At 42.1% G+C, this 20,917-nt stretch overlaps 2 protein-coding genes across 2 annotated transcripts in view; both read left to right on the top strand.

Annotated features, from left to right (window-relative positions):
* Nucleotides 1-387: 387 nt before the first annotated feature.
* LOC144990030 (uncharacterized) lies at nt 388-8,928 on the top strand. The gene is made up of 7 exons (XM_078942455.1): nt 388-415; nt 1,473-1,913; nt 2,124-2,228; nt 3,661-3,765; nt 5,437-5,541; nt 8,596-8,674; nt 8,836-8,928. Exons 1-7 carry the CDS (start codon nt 388-390, stop codon nt 8,876-8,878), a joined length of 906 nt encoding a protein of 301 aa, XP_078798581.1. The 3' UTR covers nt 8,879-8,928.
* The window catches only part of LOC111948453 (NACHT, LRR and PYD domains-containing protein 12-like), a 42,617-nt gene continuing 30,610 nt past the window's right edge, over nt 8,911-20,917 (top strand). Inside the window, exons 1-4 of the mRNA XM_078939480.1 lie at nt 8,911-9,034; nt 9,174-10,962; nt 11,058-11,231; nt 12,191-12,367. Of these exons, the coding sequence (XP_078795606.1) occupies nt 8,968-9,034; nt 9,174-10,962; nt 11,058-11,231; nt 12,191-12,367 (2,207 nt within the window). The 5' untranslated portion in view covers nt 8,911-8,967. The remainder of the gene's footprint in view (nt 9,035-9,173; nt 10,963-11,057; nt 11,232-12,190; nt 12,368-20,917) is intronic.

The following is a 20,917-nucleotide window of genomic DNA, read 5'->3' as shown; positions in this document are numbered from 1 at the left end:
TGGTGAGCCATCATTCTTTTGCTTATTACTGCTGTTCATCTGATCTTAAACACGTGTGCAGCATAAAATAATATGTGCTTTAATTTTTTTATTGTTTTGTTTTAACAAACAGACCTTAAAGAAAATCACACTTTTCACTAATATTTTGCTCTGCAGGATTCACAGATCAAACAGACCTGTTGATGTAATGTCAGCAGATAAACTTTACAGTTTCAGGAGATCCTCAGCCATAAATTCACAATATCTGACTTAATAAAAATGAACGAATACTAAAAAAAAGAAAGTATGAATTATGTCGAAATTATATTTAAAAATATGAAAACGTCTTCATCCAAAAATGAGGGTAAAAAGAGCTGCTTCAGCCTCTGAGCCTCGGTAGCAGACACCATGTTAGATTCATATGGCAATGTGATTGGTTAGAATACAGCTGCCCAATCAGCAGCTGTTAGATGGCAGCTTGGTCATGTCAAACCGAAACTTAACTCAGCAAAGATGGGAAAAAAGTGAGATGACACACAACGCATGCAAATTTCTTTTTGGCGATGCCAGTGGCAGTCATATCACGCTAAATCGCGCTCAAAGTAGTCAGCAAAATCAAAGATAAAACAAAAGCGAGATTTGACACAACGCACGTAAAAAAATGTGTTTTGCAAACGCAAAAAAAAGTTTTTGAAAGCAAAAAAAAAAATTTTTGTGCAAAAAACTTTTTGAGCAAAAAACTTAGAAAGTTTGGTGTTCAACTTAGAAAGTTTTGTGTGCAACATGGTGGCAGAAATATCACTCCATAGAGATCTTCCTGTTTGTGTGTGCAGAGCTGCTCAAAGAGGCTCCGTGTTCTCTGCTGCCAACTAGTGGTCGGAGGTTAAAGTGGAAAACAAGAGTCGGACACTGAAAGACACTCATAAATAATTTAATCATCCTGACTGCATTTTGAATGGATACAAGTATTGGCAAATGAACTATCACAATATGTCACCAAAACAATTTTGTCCAACATCACTAGTAGAGACCCCCATGCAAAGGATTCATTAAACATTGATAAAAAATAATGGTGCCAATTTTTCAATAAATTTCTTATAGAATTTAGCCGGAAACCGTCTGGACCTGGAGCTTTCTTGAATATTTCTGCAATATCTTTCTGCAGTGCTGTAAGAAGTTTAACCTTAATGGCTGCAATGTCAAGGTTTGCCTGTGTTAGGATTGGGTCAGGTGTGGCCTGTGGCTCCCATGGAGTCATGGTTGTGACTTGAAGGCTGGTCTTCAGTTGTGTTTGAACATCATTGAAAGACTTTGCATTCATTCCAGACAATTTAGCTAACTTAATAAAACACTCATGGAAAACTAAAGCTTCAAAGTGGTTTGAAGCTTTAGTTTTTAAACCACAGCCGGATGGAAGTAATAGTTTGATGACATGTAGAAATGTCACAGATTTTTAAAAATGAGTTTTAGTAAAACAATTGTTTTTCCAACAGGATTCAACTGGAACCTGGACCTGGACCTGAACCTGGACGTGAACCTGAACCTGGACCTGGACCTGGCAATGAACCTAAACCTGAACCTGGATGTGAACCTGAAACTGGACCTGAACCTGGACGTGAACCTGAAACTGGACCTGAACCTGGCAATGAACCTAAACCTGAACCTGAAACTGGACCTGAACGTGGACGTGAACCTGAAACTGGACCTGAACCTGGCAATGAACCTAAACCTGAACCTGGACGTGAACCTGAAACTGGACCTGAACCTGGCAATGAACCGGAACCTGAAACTGGACCTGGACCTGGACCTGGACCTGGACCTGAACCTAGAACTAGACCTGAACCTGGATCTGGATCCATCAGTGTTTCCCCCAGGAGTGACGAGTCAACAAGTCATATTCCAGAGTCCAAATACATCAGTCCAGGAGTGGAACAGTAAGTTTGTCAGATGCTTGTTTAGAATTTAACTGAAATACCTGCATGCAGTGTCACACAGCTGTCAGAAGGGGGCGTTTAGACAGACTGTTTTACTGCAGATCAGTCTGTTCCTGATCTGAGTTCAATAGTTCAACATGGAAGATAATCTGATCAACCTCCAGAACACAAAAAACGAGTTTCTAATAAAACTAATGTTTTTTTTGTTAGGATTCAACCTGGACCTGCATCTAGATCCAGTTGTGGGTCCTTCAGGAGCGAAGTGTCAAAGGGTCATAGTCCAGACTTCAAAGATATCCATCCAGGAGTGGAACAGTGAGTGTTTGTCAGAGTTTTTGGAGGCTGGATTCTAGTTCAGATGATCAACAGTTTTCAGATGAAGGACTTGAGGTCTGGTTCAGTTCTGGATCTCTCTGATCAGACTCACTTGGAGCATCATGTGTGTGATGAGATCTTTTCAGTTGAGTCTTCTGAGAGTCTCTGAGAGACATCAGAGATGTTGGAGAAGAAAACATGTTGACTGCTGACTCTGACTGACAGCAGCTCCAGTCTGATTCCAACCAAATCAGGAGAAAAGTTCCAGTTTTCTCTGGATTTGGGAGATTTTCACGTTGAAAATGTCTGAGTTTGGTTTCATAGTGTGGCTGATTTCTCCAAGTCTGATAAAGTTGACCACACCCACAATGTGATTGTCCAGCAGGTCTCCCACAGACTTTGCTGCTTTGTGCTCAATATTGTCGTCTGGATTGAGTCCCAAATAAATAAACGGTTCAAACTGGTCAATATTTAATACTTCTCCAAAGTTTTTCTCTGTAATGTTTGTGGATAAAGTAGGAAGAACTAAACAGACTGGAGATATCGTGAAGAACACAGTTGTTGATGATGTCATTCTCATGGATTTCTGTGTGACCAGCACAAAAAGTGACGGAAATTCACGTTGACCACACGTAATACATGCAGCAAAGATGAACATTGCTGCTGGTATTTTAAGGTCGTCCCAGGCTAAAAGTTGTCTGTCATGTATATAAAGTTCAAGTCCCGTTAGCGTTCACTCTCCTAGGAGTGGTAAATGTGTTCCTCTGTTGGCCCCTCCCCCGGAGGAGCAGTGATCTGCAGACACAGCCACGTTCAGGAACCATTTGGTGGTTGAACCCTGACCTTAATCATCCACAGTTGGTACTTCTCCTTGAAAACACATTTTTTATTTAAGCTACATTTCCAGCATTTTGGATCTTGTCTCAATCCATGAATATAAAGTAGAAACTGAACTGATGACAATTCCAGCTGCTGTTCGCCAACGTGAACTCTCATCACCGAAAGCAACAGGTTGAACTTCTGCCACAATTTTAATGAAAATATGATGATAAACTAGTTTATTTTTATGTTTTTGCATCCAAAATGTTAAAACTTCACGACTTTCCCAAAACTTTACAGAATATTTCATTTTTCACAAACTTTTTAGAAATTACATTTTCATTTTCTAAACTTTTCCCGGTTTTTCATGACCGTATGAACCCTTCCATTTCCATTACAGTTTAATAAATCTGTTTGAATTTCATTCTTCATCCAGTCTTACTCCAACATAGATTTTCTACTCATCAATATTGTTCTATGAGTACAAAGAGTTGATCCACGAGGACAGAAACTGAGGCTGAAAGTTCAATAGTTCAACATGGAAGATAATCTGATGAACCTCGAGAAAAGAAGAAATGAGTTTCTAATAAAAAAAAATGTTTTTTTCCATCAGGATTCTACAGAGACCTGGATCAGGATCCAGCTGGGGGTCCAACAGGAGTGACGTGTCAAAGGATTATAATCCAGACTTCAAAGTCATCACCTCAAGAGTGGAACAGTGAGTGATTGTCAGAGTTTTTGGAGGCTGGATTCTAGTTCAGATGATCAACAGTTTTCAGATGAAGGACTTGAGGTCTGGTTCAGTTCTGGATCTCTCTGATCAGACTCACTTGGAGCATCATGTGTGTGATGAGATCTTTTCAGTTGAGTCTTCTGAGAGTCTCTGAGAGACATCAGAGATGCTGGAGAAGAAAACATGTTGACTGCTGACTCTGACTGACAGCAGCTCCAGTCTGATTCCAACCAAATCAGGAGAAAAGTTCCAGTTTTCTCTGGAATTTGGAGATTTTCACGTTGAAAATGTCTGAGTTTGGTTTCATAGTGTGGCTGATTTCTCCAAGTCTGACAAATTTGACCACAATCACAACGTGATTGTCCAGCTGGTCACCCACAGATTATGCTTATTTGTGCTCAATATTGTCGTCTGGACTGAGTCACAAATAAATAAACTGTTCATAGTGGTCAATACTTAATAATTCTGCAACGTTTTCTCTGTAATGTTTGTGGATAAAGTAGGAAGAACTAAACAGACTGGAGATATCGTGAAGAACACAGTTGTTGATGATGTCATTCTCATGGATTTCTGTGTGACCAGCACAGAAAGTGATGGAAATTCACGTTGACCACATGTAATACCTGCAGCAAAGATGAACATTGCTGCAGGTATGTTAAGCTAATTCCAGGCTAAATGATGTATTTCACATGTATTTAAAGTTCAAGTCCCGTTAGCGTTCACGCTCCTAGGAGTGTTAAATGTGTTCCCACTGTTGGCCCCTCCCCCGGGGGAGAAGTGAGCTGCAGACACAGCCACATTCAGGAACCATTTGGTGGTTGAACCCTGACCTTAATTATCCACAGTTGGTACTTCTCCTTGAAAACACATTTTTTATTTAAGCTACATTTCCAGCATTTTGGATCTTGTCTCAATCCATGAATAGAAAGTAGAAACTGAACTGATGACAATTCCAGCTGCTGTACGACAACGTGAACTCTCATCACCGATAGCAACAGGTTGAACTTCTGCCACAATTTAGATTCAAATCTCATGATAAACTAGTTTATTTTTATGTTTTTGCATCCAAAATATTAAAATTTCAAGACTTTACCAAAACTTTAAAGACGATTTCATTTTTCACAATTTTTTTAGAAACTACATTTTCATTTTCCAAAACTTTTCTAGGTTTTCCATGACCGTATGAACCCTGTTTAAAGCTGAACTTCAGATTCTATGTGTCCATAAATGACATACAGGTCTATATATTTCCATTGCAGTCTAATAAATCAGTTAGGATTTCAATCTTCATCCAGTCTTAGTCCAAAATAGATTTTCTACTCATCAATATTGTTCTATGAATACAAAGAGATATTTGGGGTTTAACCTGATATCTTTAAATACAGTCTTGTTTTTAACAAATTAATAATCTATTATCATAAAACTAATTTGACATTTCAGATTTGTGTCTTTGTCCTCAAACAAACAAATTATACCAGTAACAGTACCTGCATGCAGTGTCACCCAGTTGTCAGAAGGGGGCGTTTTATCAGACTGTCTCACTGCAGATCAGTCTGTTCCTGATCTGAGTTCAATAGTTCAACATGGAAGATAATCTGATCAACCTCCAGAACACAAGAAATGAGTTTCTAATAAAACTAATGTTTTTTTTGTCAGGATTCAACCTGGACCTGCATCTGGATCAAGTTGTGGGTCCTTCAGGAGCGAAGTGTCAAAGGGTCATAGTCCAGACTTCAAAGATATCCATCCAGGAGTGGAACAGTGAGTGTTTGTCAGAGTTTTTGGAGGCTGGATTCTAGTTCAGATGATCAACAGTTTTCAGATGAAGGACTTGAGGTCTGGTTCAGTTCTGGATCTCTCTGATCAGACTCACTTGGAGCATCATGTGTGTGATGAGATCTTTTCAGTTGAGTCTTCTGAGAGTCTCTGAGAGACATCAGAGATGTTGGAGAAGAAAACATGTTGACTGCTGACTCTGACTGACAGCAGCTCCAGTCTGATTCCAACCAAATCAGGAGAAAAGTTCCAGTTTTCTCTGGATTTGGGAGATTTTCATGTTGAAAATGTCTGAGTTTGGTTTCATAGTGTGGCTGATTTCTCCAAGTCTGACAATTCCACTTGTTTCTCCTCCAGTCAGTCAGGATTTTTTTCTGTCTTTTTTCTAGAAACTTCCTCTCTGTAGAAAAACATCATCCAGAAATGTAGCTGCTGTGCTCTAACAGCTAAACCATGTAGATCCACATGAATTAGATCAGGTTTTAATATGCTTCAAACTAAATCTAATATTTCTGGATCTAGATTTAGTCTGCTTGAGAAAACCTACATTTTATAATTAACTATATAAAATTATAAAATAAATAACATTTCTGAAAGTGAATTCAACATTAAATCCTTTCATGCCGGACATTATTTCTATTTACTGCATTTTCACAACCATAGGGTTTTGTGTCAGTTATGGGTGATTTTTTGTTTTTTTACACACAAAAGGTCCACCGGGTGTTCGGAGGGCACGTTAACAAAACTGTGTTGGTTGTGATTATTTTTCACTTTTTTCAGTCATCAATCAGCATCCAAAGATCCATCAAAGTCCTCATCTTCTGTATGTGAAATAAATAGCTGAGCCAAATTTCTATCAAACACGCCAGGTTCCCTTTGGTCATCGTCAGAGTCTGTCTTGTTGCCAGGTGGCTCCTCATGAATAAAGCCGGCTTTTGGGCCAAGCTGGAACAACGATTCAAGCATATTATATTATCCCAAGAATCTGTAACTCTCCCGGCATCATATCGTTACCATGGTGCTCCTTGTCTTCTTGACATTGTGACTCACCGGGATGTCAAAAGTCAGCGTCACCTCGTCCATGTTGGTGATGTAGCTTGATGTGTTTGTCTGCGATCTTTTCACTGCAGTAGAAGTGGATAATTAACAGCTTTTCCTTGTAATCTGCTGGAAGTTGTTAGTCCTTGCCCAGATGGAAAGATGACAGCGTTTCATAAATTGAAAGCACCAAGACGGACCTCCTTGAAAATGTTCCATTTCTATTTCCTCTTCAGGCGTTCCTGCCTTTTATGGAAGCGATTCTGTAGCATAATTAAAAAAAAAAAGTCAATACCAGAAATGCTTTTTCATTTTCAAAATGAAGCTGCATTTCTCCCCCAGAGGGAATCAGCCCCCACCACTGCAATGTCATCTGTAAATTTAATCCGTTAAATCTGTTCTTGGGTGTGACTAAATTGAGGGTAAAAGAGTCTATTCGGCTTCTGAGCCTCGGTAACAGACACGTTTGATAAATATGGCATAAATGGCGTATACTTATATAGCCTTTTTCTACCTACAAGGCCCAAAGCACTTCACAGTCACCGACCCATTCACCAAGTCACACAGACACATTCACACACTGCTGGCGGCTACGCTGACAACCTCCCACCAGAGGCAAGGTGGGATTCAGTGTCTTGCCCAAGGACACATTGACTCATGGGCGTGCAAGGCGGGACTCAAACCTGCAATATTATGATCATGGGTCAACCGCCCTACCGCTGCACCACGGCCGCCCCTGAATATGTTGAATTGATTGGATAGAATCTAGACCAATCACCATGAACCCTCTTGATTGTGATTGGCCGTTTGGTGGAACAAACTTCACACTAAACTCTGAGAAGTGAAGATAAAATTAAATATAGGGAGAAAGATGTGAGACAACGCATTTGAAAAAAGTTGTGTCGTAAACGGAAAAATGTTTCTTAAAAGCAAAGAAAAAGATTTTGAAGCAAATATTTAATATTTTTGTTTGCAACTTAGAAAGTTTTTTTCTTAAAACGGAACATTTTGATTGCAGTTTGGGACATTTTTATCTCTAAACTGTGACTTTTGTTCTCAATATGGAGGCTCAAATATCAATGCATATCCAAAGACCCTAAAGGCTTTATCAGATCATAACAAATGTTTTTATTTTATTTCTTCTAAATACAAGAGTGACTTCATAGACAGTAATATGCATTTGAATGCATGTAAAAACGTGTGAATCCTATCGGCCTTATTTTCTTGGCATGATTTTTTACACGGCTTCACAGGATACTTCACTGGAGACATCATTCCTGCATTCCAAAGTCGCCTCCGGAGCTTATACACCGTCCAGACTCGCTCCTCTGTCATCCTGGGAGAGAGTTCTCTGTAGTCAGACAACTCACTCATGTGTTGATCAGCCATGAGTCTCCAAGTGTCTCTATTGGTTTGTTAGGGAGGATGGTGTTAAACGCTGATCCACAGTCCACAAAGAGCATCCCTGTTAGCTCTCCTCTTGCTCTAGGTGGAACAGAGCATCATGGAGGGCTGTGGTCACAGAGTCCTCTGTGGATGTACTGCCTCTTTAGGCAAACTGGTCAGAATCCAGACATGGGGGCAGCAGAGACATTAATGCAGCCTTTGACTCAAAGACAGTAGAGACACTTCAGTGACTCCATAGACATGGACAGAGAACGTGTTGATATGATCTATTGGTTTGCTGTTCTACATCTGAACTGTGAAAGGAGAATCAAATGACAATTTGTAATTTCATTATTTATTTAGATTGTATAAAATATAAATTAATAAGATGTATTTAAGAAGTCCCAAGGTAACTTTATGAATCAGAAATGTAAACACACACGAAAAATACTGTAAATATTCTTACCTGTGTTGTTCAATTGGACCATTTTACACTGGAGTGAATGTAAACTGACTTGTTTGTAGAACATTCTAGCTGTGACATGACTCTAGTTAGTTTGGGTTAAATCCACCAGTACAGACAGAATGGATCTGATTGTTGCTGATTCTCCACAGACTGGACCAGCAGAGCTCAGAGACTCCCAGTGGTCCGTCTGTCCAGCAGCATCAAACACAGCTGGACTCCATCTTTCTGGTCTGTACATGAACAACAACTACTTTCCCGTCATTCTGTCCACAGTCGTCTCCATGCTGCACTTTGGACACCAGTGGACTGTCAGTGTGTCCAACATGGAGCTGATGTTTGGCTCCATGACTTCACTCTGATTGGCTCATTCATCTGGAATTCTGTTGCAGCTGCTGGAGGACAACATTGTCACTTTTGTCAAGAAGGAGCTGAAGAAGATCCAGAAGCTTCTGAGTCACAGGGAGGATGAGGAGGAGCTGGAGGATGAAGATGAAGAGCAGAGGAGCAGCAGAGAGTCACTGATGAAGATCACAGTGAACTTCCTGAGGAGAATGAAGCAGGAGGATCTGGCTGATGGACTGCAGAGCAGTAAGAGGATTTCTCTGAAGGTGTCAGCTGCTGAGAAATTAAGATTTACTGATGTCTGAACACATGGAACCACAGGGATTCAAACCCTCATCATTCAGGGCTGCAGAGAGTTGATTTACTGTTTGTTGTTTTCAATCAGAATCTGCTGCAGTTTGTCGACATGAAGTCCAATCTGGTCTGAAGAAGAAGTTCCAGTGTGTGTTTGAGGGGATGGCTAAAGCAGGAAACCCAACCCTTCTGAATGAGATCTACACAGAGCTCTTCATCACAGAGGGAGGAAGAGGAGAGCTGAATGAAGAACATGAGGTCAGACAGATTGAAGCAGCATCCAGGAAAGCAGACAGAGCAGAAACAAGCATCAGACAAGAAGAGCTCTTCCAACTCCCAGCTGGAAGACCAGAACCAATCAGAACCGTGATGACTAAGGGAGTGGCTGGCATCGGGAAAACAGTCTTAACACAGAAGTTCACTCTGGACTGGGCTGAAGGCAAAGCCCACCAGAACCTCCACTTCACATTTCCATTCACTTTCAGAGAGCTGAATGTGCTGAAAGAGGAGAAGTTCAGCTTGGTGGAACTTGTTCATCACTTCTTCCCTGAAACCAAACAAGCAGGAATCTGCAGCTTTGAAGACTTCCAGGTCCTCTTCATCTTTGATGGTCTGGATGAGTGGCGACTTCCTCTGGACTTCCACAAGACTCGGATTCTGAAGGACCCTAGAAAGTCCACCTCAGTGGCTGATCTGCTGACAAACCTCATCAGGGGGAACCTGCTTCCCTCTGCTCTCCTCTGGATAACCACACGACCTGCAGCAGCCAATCAGATCCCTCCAGGATATGTTGACATGGAGACAGAGGTCAGAGGGTTCAATGATCCACAGAAGGAGGAGTACTTCAGGAAGAGGTTCAGAGATGAAGAGCAGGCCAGCAGGATCATCTCCCACATCCAGAGATCCCGAAGCCTCCACATCATGTGCCACATCCCAGTCTTCTGCTGGATCACTGCTACAGTTCTGGAGGATCTGCTGAAGAGCAGAGGAAGAGTAGAGCTGCCCAAGAGCCTGACTGAGATGTACATCCACTTCCTGGTGGTTCAGGCCAAAGTCAAGAAGGTCAAGTATGATGGAGGAGATGAGACAGATCCTCACTGGAGTCCAGAGAGCAGGAAGATGATGGAGTCTCTGGGAAAACTGGCTTTTGAGCAGCTGCAGAAAGGAAACCTGATCTTCTATGAATCCGACCTGACAGAGTGTGGCATCGATATCAGAGCAGCCTCAGTGTACTCAGGAGTGTTCACACAGGTCTTTAGAGAGGAGAGAGGCCTGTACCAGGACAAGGTCTTCTGCTTCATCCATCTGAGTGTTCAGGAGTTTCTGGCTGCTCTTCATGTCCACCTGACCTTCATCACCTCTGGACTCAACCTCATGGAGGAAGAACAATCACAGATCTCTCAGCCTGAACAGAGCAGTCCAGTCCAGTTGTACCAGAGTGCTGTGGAGAAGGCCTTACAGAGTCCAAACGGACACCTGGACTTGTTCCTCCGCTTCCTCCTGGGTCTTTCACTGCAGACCAATCAGAGTCTCCTACGAGGTCTGCTGACTCAGACAGGAAGTAGCTCACAGACCAATCAGGAAACAGTCCAGTTCATCAAGGAGAAGATCAGTGAGGATCTTTCTGCAGAGAAAAGCATCAACCTGTTCCACTGTCTGAATGAACTGAATGATGGTTCTCTAGTGGAGGAGATCCAACAGTTCCTGATGTCAGGACGTCTCTCCACAGAGAAACTGTCTCCTGCTCAGTGGTCTGCTCTGGTCTTCATCTTACTGTCATCAGAAGAAGATCTGGAAGAGTTTAACCTCAAGAACTACTCTGGTTCAGAGGAGGCTCTTCTGAGGCTGCTGCCAGTGATCAAAGCCTCCAACAAAGCTCTGTAAGAACTCTCAGGAAAATCACCTTCAGTCAACAAATGAATCTGATGGAAACATGAAAGATTCAATAACTGCTGTCTGTCTTTGTTTTCTTCAGACTTGATGACTGTAATCTGTCAGAGAGAAGCTGTGCAGCTCTGTCCTCAGTTCTCAGCACTCAGTCCTCCAGACTCAGACATCTGGACCTGAGTAACAACAACCTTCAAGATTCAGGAGTGAAGCTACTGTCAGCTGGACTGGAGAGTCCAGACTGTAAACTGGAGACTCTCAGGTCAGTTTCATTTAAATGTTGATTCTCTACAAGAAGTTCTGTCTGGTTTTCTCTGATTTAGGAGAAAGTGTCAGATAGACGTTACTAAAAAAGAAACAGCTGTAGGTAGAAAAAAAGCATCAGTTCAATTCAAAACTCCAGCTGGATGCAATCTGATTACCTTTTTTCCTTGCATGTTTTTCCACACCAGACTGTAATGGTGCTTTTATTGCATGTAAAATTAAATGTTTTTACTTTTTCCTTAGTTTGCTACTGTTCTCAGCACTGTTGTCACTTTAAACTGCCACTTTAACCATCTCATTGCTCCCTGCACTGTTTAGACTACTGTTATTCTTCTTATTATTGCTGTCTTTTTATCTATTTTTTAAGTCGTTTATTTATTTATTTTTTATATGCTGCTTGCACTGTGGGGTGAGAGGAAAGCAATTTCATCTGTGCTGTATGTCTTTATGGATGCAGTACATTTGACAATAAAGCCGACTTTGACTTTGACTTTGACTTTGACTACTTATAGTTATTTATGTTTTCCACAAATAAACAGCATCATTTAAAAATAAATCTGTGTCCATGTTAACATTTGTCAGAACAGAAAGAAATTCTGGATTTGATTTGACCTTGTTTGGTTGTTCTTCAACAAACTGAACTCATAACTTCATAAATATCAGCTGCTGTGAAGTCAAAAACATGATCAAAAAACTCACTAACCTGATTTTAGGTTTAAAACAAACTAACCAACCTGTATTGATGTTTTAGGAGAGATATTTTGGGGATTCAGGAAGAGATTATTAAATAATGCATTTTCATTTAGAGGTGTTCACAATCTTCCCGCCCAAAATTTCACCTGGAAATGTCATCTGTCAGTCTGTCATCAGGGCGGGTCCCACCTGACTGAATGGACCAAGTTCCTGGACCTCCAGCTGCATCACTGCTCCTGAACACACTTTTCTGTCTCATTGCAGGTTGGAGAACTGCAGTTTGTCAGAGATCAGCTGTGAAGTTCTGTTCTCTGCTTTGAAGAAAAACCCGTCTAATCTGACAGAACTGGACCTGAGCAAGAACCAGAACCTGCAAGATTCAGGAGTTCTTCATCTGTGTGGTTTTCTGGAGAGTCCAGACTGCAGACTGCAGACTCTGAGGTCAGACTCCATGTTTCAGTTGTGTTCAGATCAATATGATGAGTACAGATGACTGACTGATGACATCACTACACAATGATGACCCCCCCCCCCCATTCCCATATTACTGTATACTGCTGACTGCACTCACTGTGACTCTGAGACTCCTTTTCCTTTTTAATTGTTTCACAGAGATTTTCACGTATATCAGCTTTGCACAACTTATGTGATATTTATTCTGTTAACTTATTCCCCCAAACTTCATTACATTAGGTGAGGTAGGGGGAACAATAATTTAAATAATCTCTGAATACTAACTAGTCTGACAATAAGCCTGTCCAAAGAGGAATTTTTTCAGTCTAACTTTGAATGTAGAAACTGAGTCGGCCTCTCTTCCATGAGCTGGGAGTTTATTCCATAAAACAGGGCCTTGGTGGCTAAACGCTCTACCTCCAACCGTACTTTTACTAATTCTAGGAATCACAAGCAGTCCTGCATTTTGCAAGCAAAGTGTTCTATTTGGGTGGTTCTGGTTCTGCGTTCTGAACAAGCTGGAGACTTCTTAAGGAACTCTTAGGACACGCTGCTAACAAGGAGTTACAGTAATCCAGCCTCGACGTAACAAATGCATGGATGAGTTTTTCAGCATCACTCTTAGAAAGTATATCTCTGATCTTAGCAATATTCCGCAGGTGAAAAAAAATGCAGTTTTACACAAATGAGATATGCGAGCCTTAAATGATAAATCCTGGTCAAATAAAAAAAGCTCTCTAAAAGTTCTCCCTCAGGCTGCAGGGTGGCACAGTGGTTAGCGCTCTTGCCTCCATGCAAGAAGGTCCACGGCTGGGGGACTTGGACCAGAACATTAATGGGGGGCCTTTCTGTGTGGAGTTTGCATGTTCTACCTGTGCATGTCTGGGTTTTCTCCGGGGACTCCGGCTTCCTCCAACCACCCAAAAACATGCTTCATAGGTTAATTTGTTAATCTAAATCAGGAGTGGGGAAACTACGGCCCGTGGGCTGGATCCGGCCCGCCTCCATGTTTGGTACGGTCCACTAAACAATATCAGAGACCCATGCTTTTTATTTTTATCTGGCAACAAGATCAAGACCCGCATAGAACGTGACATTTTATTCCGCCCCTTCTGCAGTCTGTGCTCCAACCTGAAACCCTTAAATCTTTGTCAAACAGACAGTTTTCCCTTTCCACAGCAGTTCATCTTTCCCGGTTTAGCTCGTTCTTTGAGAGCAGGGGTGTCCAAAGTTTTTTTGGTGAGGGCAAAATAACGAAAAAAGAGCAAAGGTCCGGGCCGCACACAAGAGGTGACATATTGACACATGATTACTGTGTATTTTTAACTCACCTATAATGTGAAAAACATTGCTCTCTGTGCCACATAAAACAAGCGCACGTCAAAATGAAACATTCACTCAGACAATGAAACCTCATTCCAACCAGGCAGTTCAGAACGGGTTTATTGAGCAGCTGAAGCCAGCAGATCTTTACATACGTAGCCGTTAGTGTGGTTGACTGGCAGAGTGCACGATTTTGTAGATTATAAAGAGTCGACTGTTTTCTCAGAAAAGTAGACCAAAACAAAGGGCTTATGGGTGACCAACGAGGACAATTTTAACATTAAACGCACACAATTTAAAAAGCTTCATTTTACAATTACATTCTGTGACAAAATATGCAGCTATGAACAAAGCAAAATCCAAAAACAAAACAAGTTATTTTTTACATAAAGGGAATACTTTTTCACAGTTCAGAATGCATTTTCTTCACCTTTTAGGTTCACTATCTCTGTGAAGCGTGCAAACATGGCCTTGCGAACAGCATCCTTGTAGGTGTCAGATGGAGACAGCTCATAGGAGCTTCCTTTACTCCTAAACCTTTGCCCTTTGCTCTTATGAAGCCTGTGGGGAGACGTGAATGTCATTATTAGGAGAGACAGGCAGGCGGCAACCCCTCGTGTAACGCTGCTAATTACACAAGGAAAATAGTGAAGGAGGCCTGAATGGACGGCGTGTGTTGACTCACCGCGATGGGAGTCATGATTGGTGGCGCCCCAAACCCCTGCCTTCCTGCCAGCCCATTGCCTGTAACATTTTACTCCCAATATTGTTGCTCTTCAAGCCATCTGTTGTGGGCTGTTCGTAGTTTCTGTTGATTAGAAATGACAGGATGAGATCAAAGCTCTCAGATGACGCTCGCAGTGACACTCCCCAGTTTTAACTTACACAACTGCACCTGAAGCTTGATAGAATTTCCTTTTCGGTGCAGGAGGTTCAGTGACACCATATTTCCCCCTCCTTTCTGCAGCTCTGTCTCTGTATTTCAGGTGTGGACAAAAACCTGCATTACACACATTCCTGCAGTGAAACATATGCACACGTTCTGGTTCTGTGCAAAGGCCCGGGCCGCACACAAGAGGTGACATGTTGACACATGACTACTGTGTGTATTTCTAACTCACCCATAGTGTGAAGAACATTGCTCTCAGTCGGCGCAGTGATGCTGTACTTTGGATTGAAGTATGGCTGGGATGTCAGGAGAAAGTTTGGTGGTTGAGATACGAAGGACTCCACAGAGATGGCTATCAGTTATTCTGGACTTCAGTCTGCTTTTGTTCTCATTTAACAGAGAAAATGTTTGTTCGGATGTAGCCCGGTCTTAAAAGAAGAAAAGACATTAGTTGTTCATTTAAATAGTATTTTCCATAAAAAATATCTATATTTGTTTAAGTTCTCTTTAGATAAACAGTGAAGTTATTTATGTTAAGTTAAACTGTTGGTAAGGAATTTAACTGAGGTATTATCAGTGTTTTATTATTTGTTTTATTATTTTTCTTAAGTTACTGTGAGTGTATAAAGTGTGCTCAATGTGTAGGCTAACCTAATTGGATGTCAGATTGTCTATCAACGGATTCTGTGAGTGTTATTGGTTTTTGGATTTTAATCCAATCACAACATCGGAGGGCGAGACAACTGGAAAAAGTGTGTGCGTGTCAAACAGACTACGTACAGAAGCTGGAAGCGTGGTTCAAGTTTTGGTGGCAAAACTGTTGTTGGGCTTGCAGGCTAGCTGCCATCTGTTTGAATTTCTGTGCTCGTTCGGCACCTGTGTATGAAGCGTAGCTGCTCTGATGCTTGGTGTCATAGTGCTGACAGACATTATATTCTTTCATCACGGCAACATCTTCAGTGCAAATCAAACAGACACACTTTCCGTTGATATCCTTGACTATTCACTCCCTTGCTATCTTGCCTTTTTTCGGCGCTGCCATTTCTTATAACTCGTGGTAAGCAGGTCCTTCACTTACAGCGGGTAGTATGTGACCTGTTAAGCTGTCAATCAATCTAGCTGAGCTGGACACTGTCCATGTCCCATTCACTGCAGGATTCCAAACAGTCTCAGTGAGCAGGAGGCAGTAAGACAAGCTACGGGTGCAGTATCCTTTCCAGCACAAGTCCATTTGGTTTGATAATGCCAGCATTGAACTTTGCACAGCGGTCATCAACATCTACCCCTTCCACACTTAAGGCCCGTTCACACCGGAACGAATTTCGCGCGCGATATTCGCCGACGTTTAACGCCTCGTGACTAAACAAAGGGCACCAATGTGAATGTGCACACCGACGCGAAAAAACTCCACGCGTCAAAGCGTCACTTTTTAAAAAACGCCTCGGGTTCGTTTTTTGTTTTTTTTGACGCGCCGCGTCGAAATCCATTCGACCAATGAGAATGGCGCTTTTGCACACACGTCTGGAGCTTCTGAAGTTACAGTAAAACACAACTTGGGGGCGCTCAAACAAAAAACTGCCTTGCTGAGCACACATACCAGCGAAGAAGATAGACGCCAAGTAGCGTCTACACTGCCGCGAAGAAATAATAATGGAAATTCTAAAATATCCCCGAACCAAGCACCAGTTGGAGCTACTGGTGCTTGAAATATTCATGTTTTCTTTGTATGATTCTGACAAGCGCGTAAATACTTGCTCTCTTCGTCTGAGTGAAAAGCGACTTTAAGAAGCGTAAAGTTGTGCAGAGCCACCTTGTGTACAGGAGTATTTCTGTTTACATTTAGTGCCATCTAATGTCAGGGAAGGAAATTGCATGTTCGCTCGGCTCATCGTCAGCGAAAATCGCCTGGGTGTGAACACAAAAAACGTGGCGAAAAACGCTGGCGAATAACGCCTGGCGAATATTCGTCCCGGTGTGTACGGGCCTTTAGGGTGCAACAACAAGAAACAAACATAACAGGAAGAATGAACTAAGGTGAAACTACAAAACCGCCATTTGCAAAAAACGTGGGCAAACAGAAACGCTCATGGTGAGCCCTAACTAGATCAAGGGATCGATTCCCACAATCCCCTGCTGCTACAGACCTAAAATGCACATTTGCTTAATTTTGCTTAGTGGAGAAGCACCTTTCTGTGACTGACTCCATCAAGTGTTGAAACTGAGAAGTGCAACTGAGTTGAGCTCAAGCGCCATGTGCGCAGTGGCGCCACCAGGTGTCGGACATCCGACGGTCACTATAAGCTGATAAGCAGTGGTAGCATCAATTGTGCGTTTCATCCCAAATGTACGACGGAGTTTTAGGGCCACGGTGAGGAAAAAAAATTCTGGCCAACGTGGCGAGATTAAAGTCGTCATGTCGACTTTAATCTCGTCATGACGAGAAAAAACTCGACACAAAGTTTCGAGAAAAAACTCGTCGTGTCGAGATAAAAGTCGCAATGTTGCGCGAGAGCAGTGAAGCTGAGTCTTTCAGGAGTATTCAGTGTTATGGCTAATGTTAGTGAGCTAGTGGCTTTGTATTTAAGAGTTTACGACAGAGTTTTATGGCCACAAAAAAAAGTAATTTTATTAGGAGATAAAAACTCGTAAATTTACGGGAAAAAAGTCATAGATTAACAAGGAGAAAACCCCGAAGTTGTCTGTTTATCGGAGCCTATCTTGAAGATGAAAGATGTGGAGCCTTTTGTGAAGCTTTATTTTCGGATTATAGGTTTAAAACAAAGAGATTCTGAACCTTTTGGCGACTCAAAATCAGATTATTGTTAGTGGAGCCGTCTTTCCGGGTCTTTGTAAAATAAGGAGCTCAGAGACACGTTTGGGTGTAGAGGACCGCTGCAGCCTTTATTCTCCTTTTCATTCATGCGTCACGAATCTGTCATCCGATCACCAATGCGGAAGTAAACAGTGTTACATACGCCCACTCCTGCAGATGAAGCGACCCGTTTGATCATTAAAAAACAAAGATGAATGAAAATAGTCTGTTATATTAGCATTACAACGTTGAAAAAGGCAAAAAGTGCTTCTCCTCCTCAGACGGAAGCATCACACAAACATAGAGATCTGGTCTTTGGAGGAGGAAGAAAGGATTCAAGCAAACAGCTGCAGGGACACCCGATGCCGGCTTCATCATTGGGCTCAGTGGCGGTTTTTGATATGGGCGATGTGGGCGGTCGCCCAGGGCGGCACTTCATAGGGGGCGGCATTTGCCGTGCCCAATGTGCTACTATATTCAAAGAGGAAGCTTTGCGCTTTTAATTTGAAATTGCTTCAGCTGCCGACACTTAACACTTTTATTTTAGCACATCAGACTCTTAAGAATGTCTTCATCCTGTTTCCTCTTCACACTTATGGTGCAAAAAAAAATGAAAATAAAAAAAGATGAAATAACTCAGAGTGAAACAACATAGAACAGGCACATTAAAAGGAATTAGGCAGAACAATCATCCGTGCTCAACCCAATTTTGACAAAAGCAGGCAATGGGGATTATTTCCCACAATTACTTGCTCCGACACAGTAGACCCGACGCGCACGTGACCACCGCCCTCTGCTGCAAGACGCTTGCGGCCACACCTCTTTGCGGTAGTCTTTGGAACATTAGTCAAAAAACTCGAGAGGGGGGCGCAACTCGCCGGTGGCTGGCTGAATCACACTAACAGGTGATTGGGAGTCTTTTTCTATCTGACAATCAACTCTGGGCCGCAGCTGTGCCTCCCGTCATAGAGACGGAGCCGCGTGTGTCAGAGGGAAGGGGAGGGGGAGGGATTGTTACGGGGGGAGAAGGGAGGAAGCACCCAGGCGCAGAGAGCGAGAGGAGGCAGGAGGTTGCAGGGGAACGGGGGCTTTAATAAACAAAACTAAGGACACAAAACTAAAACCACTGCAGACGGCAGGCTAGAAACTCGAAACACTCGAAACGGGGAGAGCAGACTAACGTACTAACTAACAAACTATGGACCAGCCCAGGAGGAAGGGAATGACAAGACTTAAATTCATACAGACAACCGAGACACTGGTGAACACAATCAGGAAGGATGGGGAACCAAAGTAAAACTCACAACAAAAACGAAACAGGAAACCCTACAAAATAAAACAGGAAGTTAAACTCAAAACATGCCAGAACACAAAGGAAACAAACCACAAGGGCAAAGAAACAGAAACCGTAACAGGGGTGGTGGGCGCAGACCATTTTTTATGGATTGAGTTTTTTTGGAGGATTTCTCCTGTTGGTGTTGCACAAATTTAGGGAAATGCCAAATATTTTTGGAGTAATCCCACTGATGAGTTCTATGATTTAGTCTTTAATGTTTTATAAGACATAAAAATATTAATCACAATAAGTTTTTTTTTTAGATCTAATCCCTCTGATATGTTTCACAAAGACATACATGACGTCACACATTAAGAAATTATTGCTAAAAATGAAGCAGGAGTCCAGCTCTAAAATAAATGCTCTAAAAAATGATAAAAGAGCAAAAAAAAAAACGGAAATATTTGTTATTTAGGGTTTAAGTTAACTTGTGTTCCTGTTTTTATTCATATTTATGTTAAAAAAGTTCAGTTTAAAAGGTTTAAAAGTTTAGCTTTAGTGTGTTCAGTAAATGTCTATCTTCTTCGGCCCAAAACCTTAAGCATGTTTATAACTTAGGCCCCCTGTGTGACTGAGTTTGACCCCCCTGTAATACGAGTCTAGAAAATGCATGCATTTTTTGTGTAAATTGGCTAAATAGAAGATAGGGAACACAACAGGATGTTGTCAAATTTTGTATGTGTGTGTGTGGGGGGGGGGGGGGGGGGGGGGGCGCCTGTGGGGTTACTCGCCCAGGGAGTAAGTTAGTGTAGAACCGCCACTGATTGGGCTGCAGAGTATGGAGGCAGAGATCCTGCAAACCAACCATCAATAAATAAAACTTTAATAACTTGTAAATCAAACAGATGAGCTTCCAGACGTTTGGAACGTTATCAATAAACATTCAGCTCACCTTCAACTACGTTTAGTCGGTCTGATCTGCTGCTGCACGGCGTTCACCTGCTTCTCTGCATTCTCACTTCCACAATAATCTCGTAAATTTACGAGTTTTTTTCTCTCTCGCGCGCAACATTGCGACTTTAATCTCGAAACTTTATTTCGCCTTTTATCTCGACAAGACGAGTTTTTTCTCGAAACTTTGTGTCGAGTTTTTTCTCGTCATGACGAGATTAAAGTCGACATGACGACTTTAATCTCGCCACGTTGGCCAGAATTTTTTTTCCTCACCGTGGCCCTAAAACTCCGTCGTACAAATGCACAGCCAGCAAGCGGGCAAGTCGCTCTGATCACCTAAATCGGCCCACACCCCCTCCCTTCCCTGTTGTCTTTGAGTGCGCAGACATCTAAAGACGTGCCGCTAGACGCAGAACACGAATACAACGCGGGGTTCACTTCTGCGTTCGAACCCTCAGAACCGCCGAACCGGTTAGACACAGGAGCCAGCAGTAGTTGCTAAAGATGAACTTTCTTTATTACTTTTTCCTTAAGTCCAAAACGGCGACTGAACCGCGCGTGTATGCGCTCCACACACTCACACGCGCTCTCCCCCCTCTCTTTCTGCATCGCGTGAGCACCGGTTTCAGCACGAATGCAAGCACGCACACATGCGCGCGCACACCCGCACACAATCACACATACCAAAACACTACATTTCTTTTCATGCCTGTGACCTATTTTCTGTGGGTCTTTTAACAATCTGATTACTGTTCTGTAGATCACCTGATCTGTATTGTGTGCAAATACTTGTTGCAAATACGCCACATCATTAGCAGTGGTGGATGTGCAAAAAAGGATGTCCCTGTCCCATGCGCCTCTCATTTCATGGCACTATTGGTTGTTGTTGTGTTACCGCAACCTTTTGATGTGTGTTTGTCCTGTTTCCACATAGTTACCTACAGTCATTAGTTGATGCTTGTGTAAGTCAATTTTCAGAGAATGAAGAGAAATTCAACATATATTCTTATTTTAAGAAGAAAAGTACAGCAGAAGGAGGGAAAGAGATTGTAGGGTAGAGACAGAGGTGTAGTGAGGAGGAGCAAGATGAGACAGAGCAGCATGATCCTCAGCCAGCATGAATTTGATTTGATTTGAAATGGTTTATTCCAAGCAATCGAATAGAAATAATGCACAAAAGCAATACAATCATCAGTTATACATTCATACAGTAATGAATCAAACTTTGGATAATTAGGCATATTAATAAATATTACTTGAAAGGGAGTGGAAGGTAGCGACTTA

The sequence above is a fragment of the Oryzias latipes genome, chromosome 2 (genome assembly GCF_053564925.1).
Source record: "Oryzias latipes strain Hd-rR chromosome 2, Olatipes_Hd-rR_3.1".
Lineage (NCBI taxonomy): Eukaryota > Metazoa > Chordata > Actinopteri > Beloniformes > Adrianichthyidae > Oryzias > Oryzias latipes.
Note: the sequence above shows the minus strand (reverse complement) of the source record. Positions and strands in the feature narration are given on the sequence as shown.